This window comes from Pteronotus mesoamericanus, unplaced genomic scaffold, assembly GCF_021234165.1.
Source record: "Pteronotus mesoamericanus isolate MK-2021 breed Mesoamerican mustached bat unplaced genomic scaffold, CSHL_Meso_final scaffold_174, whole genome shotgun sequence".
Lineage (NCBI taxonomy): Eukaryota > Metazoa > Chordata > Mammalia > Chiroptera > Mormoopidae > Pteronotus > Pteronotus mesoamericanus.
The window spans coordinates 9,261,035-9,277,203 of NW_026555309.1; the positions used below are offsets into that span (position 1 = coordinate 9,261,035).

Consider the following 16,169-nt stretch of genomic DNA (forward strand, 5'->3'; position numbering starts at 1 on the left):
TACTAGATGTAAATAAAGGGGAAAATAATCTGTGGGTAGTCTAAAACTTTCCATGGGATTTCACAATACAGAGAGGAGAGGAATAAAGAGGCTTTGGGGATGCTGAAGATAGGAAATTTGAGAACAAACCTCATTCTGCAGGTGCCCAATGTCCCAGGATTGAGCTATGAACAAACCACATCGTAGGACATTCAGAGGGCTGGGGCCTACGGGGGGAATGGTAGGGCTGGTGGTGGAATTAATGTTGAGGTTTCCCAAGCCTTTTTCTTGTGAATGTGTAAAGGAGGGCACAGCTTCATGAAAACTAACATTTATTGCAGGTGCTGTGCACTTTATGCGCTGGCTTCGTTCTCACAGTCCCTCTGTGATGGGGCTTATGAACCACTGCAAAGTATTACAGACACACCAAACTTAAATTTTTTTTCCACAAATGAATTCTAGACTTTCCCACGCTCAAATCCATTTCAAGCCCTCAGCATCAAGGTCTTCCCTTTGTCAGTGAAGTATTTCCCATCTCTTCATTTCACGAAGCCAGGGTCTGGGTCTCGTTTTTGATTCTTCCTTTTCCTTCTCCTTCGCCTCCCGTAACTCCATCAAGTTCTGTCAGTGACACCTCAGAATGTACCCCCTCTATCACCTTAGGCGGAGTCACCGTCATCCCAACACGTGTGCCCACTGTAGGGCTTTCCACCTGTACCTCTCTCGGATACACGTGACATCCACCTGTGCCGCAGGGGTCTGTAAAGGTAAATCATGCTAGTTCCCAGCTTAAAACCCTTGGATGGCATTGAAATACCATTAAAATAACATCAAATGGGTCATCGTGGCCTGCACGGCCCTATCTATATCTGCTCCTGTCCCCTGTCCGAGTAAACGCATCTCCTTGAGCTCCTGCTACCCTAGCCCCTATCTGTCCCTGGAACTTGACAAACTGCCTGGTCAGCCCTGCTCCTGAGGTCTACGTGGCTGGCCTTCTTAGGCACTTAAGTGTTGGGCTAATGAGCCATGTGTAGAGAGGCTCTGCCTAGTTCCCCAGTATAGAGTAGATACTTCTGTGTCCCGGTCACTCACATCATATTTTCTTATTCATCTGCTTTATGCACAACTCTTCTTACCCCCTCCACTGTTCTGTTAACTCAAAAGTCTCACAACAAGGTTCCTTTCTTGCTCATTCTCCATGCCCACCTGGGTCACAGGGTCTCTGCTCCACAGTGACCTCCCTCAGAGTCCAGGCTGACAGCTCTCGTCATGGGGATGTCTCTGCTTGTCACAGCAGGGAGCGGGAACGAGGCAGGCCGCACTGGCATAAAGGCTTCCACCTGGAAGGGACCTGTGTCACCTCCACTCACGATGAAAGCAAGTCACATGGTCATTCCCGTCCTGACAGGGGTAGGGGTGGCCACCCAGTCATGTGCCCCGGACAGCTGGGGTGTGGTGGACGGCTTTAGCGGCCACCTTCCTTCCTGCAGAATGTCTCAGTGACATGAAGGGAGAGGGTGTTCTGCTGAATTTGGAAAGAGAGGACTCATCTCTAAAATGAGGATAATGATAATAACAATAGTACCAGCTTTATAAGGTGGTTTTAGGGATTGGATGAATTAATATCTGTTAAGTACTCAACATAGCTCACATCAAATGTTAGCTGAGATATGCATATGCAAAATACAAAACTCTATTCATCAAGGGCATCAGGAAAAGATTGACTTGGAACAGCAGGCTGGTCAGGATTTTAATTTAGAATTAATGGTCCTACAATAGGTAGCTTAATATAATATATGAGCAGAAGTGAAGGAAGATGTTTTTGCATGCACACATGTTAAGTTTTATGCCTTACTGTTGCTTTTAAAAATCTAGAAATTTTATGCAAAAACATGGTGTCAAATATTGTTTTTCTAACATTTGTTAGTGTAACACTTATTCCCACAGGGTCAGTGTGAGCATGATTGCATCTGTTTCAGATGAAAAGCAAATATGAATACAGTCATACAGCAAATACGACTTTGAAAGAAGTGTTTATGCTTAGCCCCATGGCTTCTAGTTTAAAAGATCCGTGGAGCACAGAGGACTCCTTGCAGAATGAGAACTCCTGCAAAGTCTTTGGTATTCAGAGTTTATCTGTCTGTGCAGCATGGAGCTTGGGTAACTGGAGTTAGTATAATGTTTCAGTCTTTTGGGTGGAGGGAGTGAATACATATTCAGTCTGTCTTGCAAGACATAAAAGTATCCTTCCAAATAGAAAAACTGTTTAAAATAATACCTAGCCTCCCAGAGCCCTGAGGAGTGGACCACAGCTTCCTGATTGACCTTGATGTCTAAAACCCACAAACGACCAAATGTTATTCCAGTATCAGATCACAGTGAGACCTTACCTGACTACACAATTTGCAGTTGCAGATCTAGCTTCCTTCCCGTCTTTGTTTTTCTTCTTAACTTTTGTCACTATCTGATGTCCTAGACAGTTTAATTGTTTATTGTTTGTTTCTTCCCAGGATTTTAAGCTCTAGGAGGACAGGGGCTTTTGTTTTGTAAACTTTGGTATCCATGGAACTGAGACCAATGTAGACATACTACAATAAGTGTGTCTAATTAATTAGTAAGAAATCACTCAACAAATCTTTACTCAATGTACAACATTGGATTTGACCTCAGGGGATATACTTATAAGAGATATGAGACATTTTCATGGTCTTGAAATAAAACAAATATGACATTACTGTGGAAAATGAGTGTCAAGATATGTGCATGTGCTACTGACCAGAACAGATGGCTTTGCTCTTTGGTAAATGAGAAGGTCATGGTCGGCTAGAGAAGCCACGCGTGGGCCCCCTTTTTTTAGATGTGATTTAAATTCAAGTGTTATAGCATGTTGGTTGATAGTAAAGACCTGTTCCATTTTTGCATAATTTTGAATTAGTTCTAACAGAAACCTTTAATAACCAAACATGTAAGGCTAGAGTGGTGGAGTCAGTGCTTCTCAAAGTCCAAAATCAAGTTTCACACTATATGAGCAGTTTAGCAGCTGAAGGTGGCATTTTAGCCTTGAGCCAAGTTGGAAGAGCCCTTCATTTGGGTGGATTTGTGACATTTCATCCTGACTGACTGCAGATGATGTGGGAAGAGACCCTGCCGGCTTCCCAGCCTCACCTCCTGTGTGACTCTGATCAGCACCTTATGATTACAAGGGCCAGGACTCTGTTAGTCTGAGCCGTGAGACAGGACAGACAAACAGAGAAAGCTTGGGAGACAGCCGAGACAGGCCTTGGGCGGGGCGGGGCGGGGGTAGGGTGGGTAGGTGGCTTTTGAATTGAGGGTTAGCCAGTGAAGGTATTAAAACACATTTAGTATTTATTTTAATATTTGGGTAGCCATGTAAAGTTTCCCAAGTGTTTTCATATGGTGGCGATAGGAGCAAACGGTCAGGAGAGAAGTGACACCCAAAATGTTTCAGGAAATGTGTCATTCCCATTTCCTTCTCACTGCAGTCCTGTGGTTTGTTCTTATTCCCATTTCACAGATGTCGAACAGATGGTCATAGTTTTGCTTTGATAACAACGCTAATAAATTGGAGAACTAGGATTTGAACACAGCATTCTAGTCTAAATTATGTGCTATTTCTATTACTTATTCTGAGAGGAAAAAGTAAACTTTGTGTAACAGTTTTTTTATGCAGTAGGATATTTACTCCATGTGAAACACAGATGCACTCTAGACATATCTGTATGCCTGTCCTATCAACAAGTAAGCAGCCAGTTTGTAAAACGTGCATTTTTTTCTTTTTTTTATATCGCCCTGCAGCCTACTGTCTTCAATAACATATTCTCCTAAATTAGAACGTAAGGCATCCGAGGGCATAGCACCAACAGACAGTGACAATGAGAAGGGGGAAAGGAACAGCAAACGAGTCTGTTTTAATGTGGCAGGAGATGAGCAGGAAGATTCAGGTCATGACACCGTCAGCAACAGAGACTCTTACAGGTAACTCATTAACGCATTAAACGCATTTCATCAACAAAGTCAAACGTGATTTTGCGTTTTCCACACAGCTCTTGAAAAAACAGTCTGATTGTTGTTTTTGTTTATTGCTCACAAAATAACTGCTAGTTAGTACCAATCCCAGACAAAGCATAGTGAGACAACATAAACTTTCAAATTCTTCCCTTTTATAGTCTGAGCAATTTTGAAAAAACATCTTTTTCTCCAGCCATATGGACCTAACTCAGGAAACTAGTTCTTTTTTTGGATTGTATACCATGTATGGCAAATAATCAAGTTGTGCTTGTATTAACATTTTTTTTCAAATATCTGTTTCTGATTATTGGACAATTGGGTAGTGAATAGGAGTTCTTTTCGTCTTGCGTCTCCCCTTCTTATATGTTATGTTCTATTTTACGTTACAAGCTAATTAGACTGCTGTCACTTGCTCACCCCCGTGGCCAGCTTTGTGTATTTTTTTTCTGCCCTTGCATGCCTTCTGTGTAATTTTGGTAGCACTGCTGTAACAAAGTACCAAGCACTGGGTGGCTTATACAGCAGAAATTTATTTATTATCCACAGTTCTGGCTCTGGAAGCCTGAAGTCAAGGAGTCAGCGGGTTTGGCTCCTCTTGAGGGCTGTGAGGGAAGGTCTGTTCCAGGCCTCTCCTCTTGGCTTGTAGATGGCTTTCCTCTCCCTCTGCCTCTTCACATCTTCCTTCCTCCAAGTATGTCTTTGTGTCTAAATTTTCTCTGAAGGACACCAGTCATACTGGACCAGGGCCCACCTTAATGACCTCCTTTTAACTTGATTACCTCTGTGAAGACCCTCACTCGAAATAAGTAAGGTCCCATGGTGGTGGTCTGAGTGGTGGACTTCAACAAACAAATTTTGGAAGGACACATTTCAACCCGTCACCCCAAACAACATCCAAATTTTGCCGTCATCTTTCTACCAGACTCTCAAAGGATGGCCCCTCCAAAGAGCTTTCTTAACTGAGACTGCTTTTTCTCCTTCAGATCCTTGTCACCCGAAATGTCACCGAGGACTGTTGTAACTTGCCATCTATGCTATCTATGTGTTCAGTTTCAGCATCTCTCATTTTATTTACATTAATTAAAGTGGCAACTCTCTTATTCTTATTTTACAGTGTTTTACAATGAAAAGATATTAAGTAATTATTGTTCAGTCAAAGTCATTCCCATCAGAGATGTTTAGGAAATCCTAATAGCTATTAAAAACATGTTTTTACAAGACATGTGGAAGAACAGGAGGATCTCACATAGTTCCCACCACAATCCTACATGGCTGGTTCTGATATTAACTCCTCTTACACATCAGGAAGCTAAGGCCTGCAGTACTTACCTAATACACCTTTGAAATCATGTGGTCTGGCCCTTATTTTCTCTCTTAACACCCTACTATCCCAATTGCTATGTCAAAGGGATTGTAACAAATACATAGGAGTTAATTATTCCTAGAGATTTAATAATGTATCACATAGATTGACCACTTTCACCATTTCATTTACTTTTAGCTTCTAAAGATACCAATGTGCTCTCTAATAGGAACCTGTGGTTTCTCTCCAGAGAGAAATTACCTGTCTAAAAATACTTTCTCACCTGAAATTCTGGTTATCAGGTAATTACAATTACTATCACAGTCTCCCTATTGGCACAAATAAACATTTTACGTGAAATTTAAAATTTTAATAAGTCATTCTTATTTATTGTGAGAGGAAAGAAATATTTAGTCACCTTCACAATTTCAGGTATCAGCAGTATATCCGTACTCACTCACAACCATTTTAACCTCCCCTGCAGCATTCACCAGTGTCGAACACGTACAAGGTCCATGTCCTGTGCTAAGCTCTGAGGAGGAGAGAAGGCCCTGGTCCCACCCAGGGCACTCAGAGTGCCATTCAGAAGCTATACTTTAAGCTACCAGGAAGTGCTGAAAGGCAGAGATCATGAAAAAGGACTTTATTTGTCTCTATGAACAACTTAACTACCGGCATATGCCATCAAAGAGATCATGAAGAATTATAACTTTGGGTGGACTCCTAGTTTTATATCTATGCATTTTAAAAACTTTTATAACTATGCATTTTAAAATTTCATTTGGGGTTAGTTTATATGACAAGAAAATTTGAAATATGATTGAATTTAAAATACATTTTTTTAAAAAAGTTAAAGTGGTAGACAAGTTTGTCTTTCTCATCATTTTCTATAAAACGTTAATAAATATAGCTGCGGCATAATACATTTTTCTCATAAGAAATGACAGGACAAGTGTGGCAAATGCAATCTTAAAGTAAATGTGACTCCTTTTCAGTGACTGCAACAGCAACCGGAATTCCATCGCCTCCTTCACAAGCATTTGCAGCAGCCAGTGTAGCTCGTATTTCCACAGCGATGACATGGACTCAGGTGCGTTTGGAGAAGGCATTGGTGCTCTTTGGTGCTAGCCCTACTGTAGATTCTTTTCAGGGATTGACTTGTTTGCTCCTAATGCGTTTTTAGCTTTTATCAGTCATCCTGGGTGACTGCTCATGTTGCATTTCAGTTTCACATGCTTGATAAAACCCGTTTCCCAATCCCATTATAAGTAGCGAATCAATAAGAGATGAAGGAAACAACTAATTTTTAAATTATCTTAATGGGTGTCTTATGACCTTTCTGTGATATTTGATGATAGGTACACAGGAGGCAAGTTTTACTAAAACATGAGGCTTGTTGATTGGGCGTGGAGGTGGGAAGGGCTTTGAAACCAGGTCTCGAGGACAGTAGGCACACCTGAAGTAGCCTTGATGCAAGTGAGAAAAACACTGGCTGATAGAAATGCCTCCTAAATACCTTGTTTTGTCTGTGTGGCAAACAAACTTTTCAGCCAATAAGGATAAATCTTAATTTTTAAATCTGCAATCTATTTCAACCGTGTAACAGTTAGAGAAATGTGCCATTTGAAAGAATTAGCATAGTGCAGCGTTCTTTCTGTGTGGCCCGCTGTTACCTCACTTTCCAAGGATCAATAAGCTGCTATCCTCATAGCTATGAAATCTTTTGGAATTCATTTTCTGAACATGAGAACTAATGTATGGAATAAGAGCTTGTGTTTAAATTTTAAAATTTATATTAAAATACATTGGAATGTTGAACGTAAGATTAATGATTATTTTTATATCTAGGTGATGAACTTCCACTAAGTGTTCGCATTTCTCATGAAAAACAGGATAAGATACACAGTTGCCTTGAGCATCTTTTCAGCCAGGTATGATTGGTATGATTGGGACAGTTGTGGGTATTTTCTCTGTAGATTAAACTATCAGGAATATCGTTTTCAGACATACTGAAAAGAACTTGGAATTAGAATAAAAAGGCCTCAATCTGTTCCTCCACCACTTTACCTCAATTTCCACAATTTAAAATGGGAATAAATATTCCTTCAGGCAAATAACCCAAAGGATTATTGTGATGTCAAGTATTTTATAGTCTTGGGAAAACTATAAAGAGTGATACACACAAGAGTTATTCATTTTATTGTTTGTTTATTTATGGGTTTTCAGAATCCTTCATGACATTTCCTGTTCAATTTTATTTTTAATTTCAAAAAGCACAAGCTTGTCTCAGGGCTCATGTTGCTGTTTTATACTCCTAAAAAATTTATATCCATAACCAAAATGTATAGTTTAGAAGCTTTTACTACTTTGAAAAGAATTTTGATAACTTTTAGTTCTTTTTAATAACTCTAGAACCTTTACTTCTTTTGTGACATGAATTTATATTTTATATTAATATATGGTAGGATAGTAAGAAATGTTGCAAATGTTACCAGGTGATTTATTCCAGTACTTTAGTTAAAGGTAGATTTCACAAAGAACTATGAGATTTCAAAATAATCATATTTAGGAAAAAATATGTTGCAAGATTTACTCTTGGAAAAATATGTTATGTTATGAGACTATGTAACTTTTAGAATGTCTACCATTTTACAGGTGGATTCGATTACCAATCTCCTAAAAGGGCGAGCCGTGGTCAGAGCCTTTGAGCAAACCAAGCACTTCACCCCAGGTCGAGGATTACAGGGTAAGGTTTAAAAAATAACTGTCAGAAACAATTGGGAAACAAAGTGGTAGACAATATAGCTATGAAACAAAAGTATAGTACAAGAAGAAAAGTTCTGGTTGCTCATGTTTCATAACTCAATACTACTACTTTTTTGATAATTTTTATAGATAAGGAAAAAATCAGTATAACATCTTTTAGGATGCTATGGATGTTAAAATGTTTAATGCCTATTGGGGCCAGACTGAATAAAAAAATAAGCTAATTGAAAAGATGTAAGTATTGAGTCGCTTAGGCTGCAACCAAGCTGTGGTACTAACCTGAGCATCTCCCTGGTGCGGGAGGGGAGCTGGGGATGCGGGAGGGCAAACAGAACAGGATCCAGGGCTTCCCATTTCCAACATCTAGTTTAGCATATTTAAAATATAGTTTTTCATTTAAACTTTCTCCTTTGTTTAAACATTTGTAAGAAAATAATATTAAAGTTTGGCTTTCAGGATTTAACACATTTTTCGCCTGTGATATAGCTAAAGAAATGACCACAATAATAATAATTTAGGACAATAGCAAGGAAAACAAGAAGATTCTGAAGGTTATAATCTTGCTAACTGGTAAATAGTTGAGAGTTAAGAGAGATCTTTTTTGTGTGTTTATTTAGAATTTCAGCAGGAAATGGAACCAAAGCTGAGTTGTCCAAAAAGGTTAAGGCTTCACATCAAGCAAGATCCTTGGAATCTCCCCAGCAGCGTCCGGAATCTTGCTCAGAACATCAGAAAATTTGTTGAAGGTCAGGACAAAAGGAAAGAACATTTCATGACATTAGCAGTAGTCATTAAAAAACCCATTAAAACCAAAAGTTCAGTAATGTTGTGATTATTTTTTCAGTGTTTCATGTTAAAAGGAAAATAAAAAGACTGTAAAGTATGATGGAGGAAGACAGAAAGAAGGAATAAGATTGTAGAACCTTGTGTTCCAAGCATCTGAATGATCTATATCATGGAGAATTAGTGAATAAAATAAGGGTTCATACTTACGAAGACAAATGAAACATGCGGAGAGTTTCATAGTTTACAATAGGAAACATCAGTAGAAAAATTTCTACAGGATTCACAAAAGACATGAAGCTAAATTTTATGGAAAGTCTAAAAAGTTAGTTGTGCATCGGTATGAGAATCAACAAAATGACATAGGCTGCATCATTTGTTTTTAAGTTTGTTTTTAAGTTTGTTTTTCAGAATTGCTTGTCTGAGTCGATGGTGTTATAAACCACCATAACAGTGTTTCTTCAACACACTATAATTAGTACAACCTGTAATTAGAGATATAACTTTGAGACAATTTCAGTAAGTATGATGGTACGATTAGGGTCTGAGTTGTTAAGTAGAAAATTCTGAGAGTTTCCAACATGGTTATGGTGAAAAAGGTGAAATGAGAAATTTGTTTACTTTTTTAACATGTCCAATTCAGTGATTTTCTTCCCAATATTTGGCCAGTGCTTGGAGATGTATTTTTGGTTGTCACAACTGTGGTTATGGTCTTGGCCCACAGAGTTCAGGGATACTACTGAAATGTCTGCAATATACAGGACAGTCCTTTGCAACAAAGAATTACTTGGCCCGAAATGCTAGTAATGCTAATGCCAAGGAACCTATAAAATAAATAAGTAGTAAACCTGTGTTTAAATTTTTATTCCACAGTCATTTGTATGTGAGTTGGATGTGGTAAATACTATTCAGCAAAATTACAACATAACCCCAGTCATTACCTTTATTTTAGGGTAAATTAGATTTATATACTGGGTTTTTGTTTTGTTTTTTTTAATACTGTGAAAAAGCAAAATTCAACCAAGTAAATTTGAAGATCTAATTGGCTTTATTAAGTGATTTGTGAATCTGGCAGCATCTCATCTAGAGACTACAAGGGTACTATGAGGGGTTGTACAAGGTGGAAAGTCTGTATAGGAAGAAGTGTGGAGCAAGGGAGCTGTTAATGAAAGAAGAGACCAGGACATCTTCTTTTGGAGGAAAGGGAACTGCAAGGGTTTTTCATCATGCAGGCTGCCTCTTCTGTCTCTGAGGGGTGGCGTGGGCTCACTCAACAGATTGCCTTAGTGTTGCTTGACCAGGAAATTCCAGACTGGTTGATTATGGTTATATTTCCAGGAAAGGTTGAAACATCAATTAAGTCAGGTGTTAAACCTAGGTTTGGAATCATGAGATTTAGCACAAGTGACACCATTTTGGGTCTGTTGTTTTCCCTTTAACAATACTGATAAAAAATAGCTCTTAAACTCAATAGAGTCTGAGCCTGTCACTTAACCCCTTTGGGCCTCAGTTTCTTCATTTTGGGGGGCCTTTTTCTGTGATTGTTAAGTCTTCTGCCTAGACATGTACTCAAATATAACAGCTTAGGTATTGTTTAGAGATCAGAAGAGGAGTTCGTATAGATGTGAAAAACTCCAAATAAATCATAGCTACTCTACTGGGTGATGAAATGTTTTGTTCTTGATAGCTGGATTTCTTGGCTGTATTTTTCTTTTATAGCTACATATATAATGGTTACTTGTGGCACATGATAACATCACACTTAAAAACTCCCCAAAATAATGAATAGCAAAAATGATAATTATATTTTTTAAAGGCTGATAAGCTTAAGAAATTTAGACTTTGGAATCCTTTGTTTTTACAGTCTCACTTGTAAAATTTAATGCTCTCAAGTGTTTTCTTCATTTCTTGTTGTTCATTTTGTTGCTCTGACTATTGTGAAGTTATCTAGAATAGGATGCAAGTTAACCTGTTGTTTCCCATAACCTTGGACATGTAAAGAACTCTGTAGATTTTATATTTACCTATTGCAAGTAAACTATTTGCCAGTTGGAAGTAAATGGACACATAATTCATTAGACACATAGTAATGAGTATGAAGTTGATTCGCATAATTTATGGAACATTGGTGATTGACCCTATCTGGAGATGGGCTGGGAAGATGAGTATTTGGAAACATTTAGTAATTTTATGTCTTTTAGGGCAGTATCTTGACTTACAGCTAGGAAAGGAAGACTAAACATATTCTATATTTCCTATAAAAATAATCTATATAATTATATAAAAACTATAATTCTAATATATAATATATATAACTGTACATATTATTTACATGATCTTTAAAAGTTTAAATAACTAAGAAAAATACAGTTTGATAGTTTATTGATCAAGGCTCTGCCAGCTGTAGACGTTTAGAGAGTACCATGTAAACTGTAACAGCTAAGGAAGACCTACAGAGTTAGCAGGATCTGAATAATGTTTCATAGGCTCACATAATTCAGAGCTAGGATGCATTTTAGGGTCTTGAATAGTATGTAAAATTTATATAGGCAAGTAGGAAAGAATAGCATTTCAAGCGAATGGGGCTTTTATTATCTCATATAGTGAGATTGTGCTAGCTTTTATTAAAGTACAGTTAAAATGTGGCAGAAAAAGACTGAACAGTTAACTGGTATGTTTCTTTTTTTCTCCGCAGAGGTAAAGTGTAGGATACTACTGGCACTTCTTGAATATTCAGGTAATATTTTTCATAATTTTTACTATTTAAAATTATTGTAGACCATGACCTTAGAAGTCTCATGACAGATATCAAGGTAATGCCTTCTGCAAAATAGTTGAAAATATGATCCCTACCTTCTCTAGAGTCTTGCAAAGATAAAAAAACAAACAAACTTAGTTTTAATAAAAACACAAAAACGCATACTTATCTTCAATTACAAATAGAAGCATGAAAACACATATAAACATTTATATAGAATACAATTTAAAAAGAGAAGGGAAGCAGGTTTGGTAAAGTTAATTGTGCAAATGGGACATATTGAGAAACTGTCTAACTTTTATATATGAACAAGGACGTAGGTGGGCTCAGATTCAGGGAGTGGGGAAATGGACTATGCTTTTGATGGGAGGAGTCTAATCTCAAAATCACATTGCAAGGGCATGGATGGAGGCAGGGGAAGGATTTGTGACTGCTTTCACCATCTACCCCAGTTGGAAACTTTAAATTATAAATACATGAAAGGAGAGGCCAAGTTAACCACGAGGGCCTTTTTGTTTGTTGGGTTTTGCCTTTAAGATATTTTTGCTTTGCTTTTTGATTGAATAATGATAATACCAAAAATTTTTTACATTTAAGTTTTACTAATAACCACATAGTTGATGGACCTAATTTTTATGTATTCCATCGGTCCTAACAACCACTGTGTGACAATATTATTGTTTTTCCAGTTTTAAAAGTAGAAAAATGAATAATCAAGTGATTAATAACAGAAATTTAAAAATAATACAAAATTAAAAATCAGGCAGATTAATAACTACTACATGGTGTTCATTCAACATATTTTTGAGCATCTGGAAGATTAGGCAAATAGATGCTTTATTGAATACATGAATAGTAATAGGTGGCAGATCTGAAATTCAAACTTATGCCAATTTCAGAAGTGGTCCTGGAATGTATTACTTTATTCATTAATATTCAAATGGCTGTTCTTACAGATCCTTGTTTTGATTTCAATTTTATTTTTTATTCTTGTCATAATTCTACTTTTTTTTCTACATTATTCACTTGCTCTTTGTTCCCTTTTATATATAGCATGGCTCCAAAACATAACCAAATTACTCCATATTGTTGGCTGTGAAATTACACTCTTCACTTGAAAAGGGAACTGTGTCTGCTAAATATTATTCTTAACTCACTTTTATTCCTGTCTCTCTCTAATCTTTTCTTTTTGTTTCTTGTTGTTTTGCTTTTTTTTTTTCTCACTACCATCTCAGAAAAATGACCAGGATTGCTTGTGTATCTAGAAACCATCTCACTTTTTTAGTCCAGCTAGCTAACTGTGAAACTTGACCTTTTAAAACAGTTTAGAGTAAATGTGTTAATATTTTAAAACATGTTTGTAGAAAATTGGTTTATGTAGGCTGAAATGAAACAGAATCATTTGATAAGTTTTGAAAAATCAATATTTTAGTATATTTCTACTACAAGAGAATACTTACTCTGCAAAAGAAATAAACAAGCTGTCACCAAAAAAAAAAAAAAATACAGTTCTCTGCTTTTCTTCTTATGCTGGAAGCAGCACTCGTGATTCTTGCTGTAGTTCTTATCAATAAAAACGAAGAATAAGAATAGCTTTGGAAAGGATGGACACTTCTGAATTTCAAACAGCTGCAGAATCAAAAGGAAAAGACCTATATGTTTTTGCTGGGGGTTAGCTTCTTTTGGTTTCCTTATTTATCATGCCTTCACTCTCCATTCAGCTATGAAACCGCATACCCACTCATTGCCAGGCACCATGCTAGGTGCTAGAGAAAAGAAGAATCACTGTAATAATACTGTCCAATTTCACTTTGCTAAAACTTCACTTTGCTAATTGCTCTAAATGTTTGTATCTCATTTATTGTTATTGCAGATCTAAGAAGTAAGAATATGCCATTTTACATGTAAGAATCTAACAGTTAGCATTATATGGTTTGAAATTGATGAAATGGGTAGAAAAAAACAGATTATATGCCTCTAAAGTTCATGAATAATTCACACAGTGTATTTTATCTGCCACTTCCTCTGGCCTTCTTGCTGATGGTCTCCGAGGTTCACAACCAAGTAAACAAACTCTCACAAGGATAAGTCATTAGCCATTTAGTACAGGGATGTTCCAGGCCTGGTGGCACATAGAAGTGCACAATGCTTCCTGACGGAGAGGCGAAATGTCACAAGGGGAGATAATATTTTAATAGTTCAGAAGTTTTTTTAAAGGTAGAACCATGTATCATTACTTTATAATTTACAAAAGTAACAATTACTGTAGAATAGATTTATCCTCATAGGGAAACTAACCAGAAAGAGAGAATTATTGGCTGGAAAATGCTGAATACATACGTGAAAGCAGAACTTAAGGATTAAAATTTGATACCCATAATAAATACATTTCTAGATGATTTTTTTAAACAAGAGAAAATAACCAAATTTAATACATACATGTGTATGGGAACTCTACATACATTAATAGTTTGGAGATGCATATGAAGGAAAGCTTCAGAGAAAGAAAGGAGGATTGAGGTATATAAGACATTCTGAGCTACGGATAAATGAATGCACTTTGGGGGCATCAAAGGAATATTGCAAGGTAAGGAGAACAAATATTTAGTAATCTTAAGTTTTCCCTGACCTACAGGCAAGGCTCCTATTCAAGATCTAGGTAGTTAAATAAAAGGGCAGAAATTTCTCCTGAGCTTGTGGCTACTAAAGTTGCCTTTATCTCAAAACAACCTGAATGGCTCAGAGGCACATCTTGGGTGACTCATTCTGGACCCCCCGTAGTTCCTTCCTGAATTGGGGTTGGTAGACTGCTCTGCATCTCATCAAACCATCTCAGTTTTGAGAAAAGTTCAGTTCGGATAAATAGTTGTGTCTCATTTCAGGAGGTGGTGATGCAGGTGGGCTCCCAAAGTTAAGCTGATGCTATAAGCAATCATGTATGTAATGTGGCATCTCTATGGAAACAAAAGAAAAACAAAGGTTAATAATTGGAGGAGATTATCATCTCAGTTTCTTGCGTTATAAAGGCAGGCAGTCAAGAAGATTTCTAGATGTCTGTCTGAAAACTTTCAGCTGGAGTGGAGTCAGGCTGTGACTGACTGAGTCTGCTGGTCTGCAGTTCGAATGTCCCTGGTGAGCTTTCTACAACAGGCATGAAGGTTGTGAAGATTGTCCATAGATGACCTATTGTTATGCTTCTGAGGTCTGTATCAGGTTGTCCCATTTTAGCTTGCGTGGCCTTGGAAACGGGCAGTTTAGTTCTCTGATTCCAAGCCAAAGGATGGGAAAATGAAAATGTTACTTTGGAGGATTACAGCCAGATATTTAAGAAAACTAGAAAAATCCAGGATCCTGTCCAGTTTATAGGTAGAAGATTTTTTAAAAACCTCAGAAGACAATGAATAGCACAAAAATCTAATATCCATAAAGGTATATTATAGTTTCTATTAAACCATTTTTCTCTCTAAAATGACTGTCATTTTTATCAAATAGCCAAAGTAAGGCTTATTTGCAGAATAAGTCTAGTTTCAATAAACTTGGCCTGATTTTTTGTAAGTTCAGCAAGAATAATAATTAACCACATAGGCTCTTTTAAATTTGCTTTGTTGGAATTTTTCACGAGGCATCTTCAGCCTTAACTTAAAAAGACCTCTCAAGGTCAAAAAAACAGCCAAGCCACGTACTTGCCATTAGACTTCACCTGAAATACCTATAGATGTTCAGTGAGTTGACTTTTTGAAACTGGAAAAGCCAGTGTCCATGCTGCCTGTCACCACCAGACTCAATAAGCAGAGACAGGGATTGAGTCTTTCTGGGCTTAAGTCAGATGGCCAGCGATCTGAGATGACAGGGGATTATGCGCCCTAAGAGACCATCTTACGTTTCCTTTCAAGCCAGCCTTTTTTATAAGGAGGAAAAAGTGTAGGTAAGGGATTTGGAATTCAGGAAAAGAGATTAATCAGATAAAAGCTTCAGTCCAGCAATTTCCCTAACATCCTTTCATCCGCAGACCGGTGATTTTCTACCTAGGTCCTGGGTCCTGTGTCCTGGTGATTTTCTTTATCTGTGTCCTGGGCGGCGGGATGTCTTTCCCTGGAACACAGTGGCTCAGGCACCATCTTGATTGCTTATGTTCTGTTCTGGAGCACAGAGGTCAAATTGCATGTGGTCTCCTGGAGTCAGGGTGGGCTGTACCTTCAGTTTCTGAAACAGTAGCTTTTTACATGCATTAACTACTAAGCTTATTAACTCTTATCTAAAACTAAAATTTTCCAGCTCTTGAGGTCCCCCATCATCTTGACCAATGAGATAAAGTTTGCTGGTAGAGAGGAGAGAAGGGCCTGCCTTCAGAGGCCTGTGGGCTATAGGGGAATTTCACATTTGAGGAACACTAAACAGCACGGTGTGGCTCAGAGAGGTCTGTACGGCAACTGCTCTGGCTGCTTTCACATACATTGTTTTATTTATTTATTTATGAAATAACTTTTATTTTTAACATATATTTTATTGATTATGCTATTACGGTTGTCCCATTTTTTTCTCTCCCCTTTA

General features: G+C 37.5%; 1 protein-coding gene across 1 annotated transcript in view; it reads left to right on the forward strand.

Annotated features, from left to right (window-relative positions):
• Positions 1–16,169, forward strand: part of PREX2 (phosphatidylinositol-3,4,5-trisphosphate dependent Rac exchange factor 2) — a 228,740-nt gene that overhangs the window by 137,314 nt on the left and 75,257 nt on the right. The window contains exons 26-31 of the mRNA XM_054590233.1: positions 3,796–3,975; positions 6,307–6,401; positions 7,160–7,242; positions 7,967–8,057; positions 8,695–8,823; positions 11,556–11,597. Coding sequence (XP_054446208.1) covers positions 3,796–3,975; positions 6,307–6,401; positions 7,160–7,242; positions 7,967–8,057; positions 8,695–8,823; positions 11,556–11,597 — 620 coding nt within the window. The remainder of the gene's footprint in view (positions 1–3,795; positions 3,976–6,306; positions 6,402–7,159; positions 7,243–7,966; positions 8,058–8,694; positions 8,824–11,555; positions 11,598–16,169) is intronic.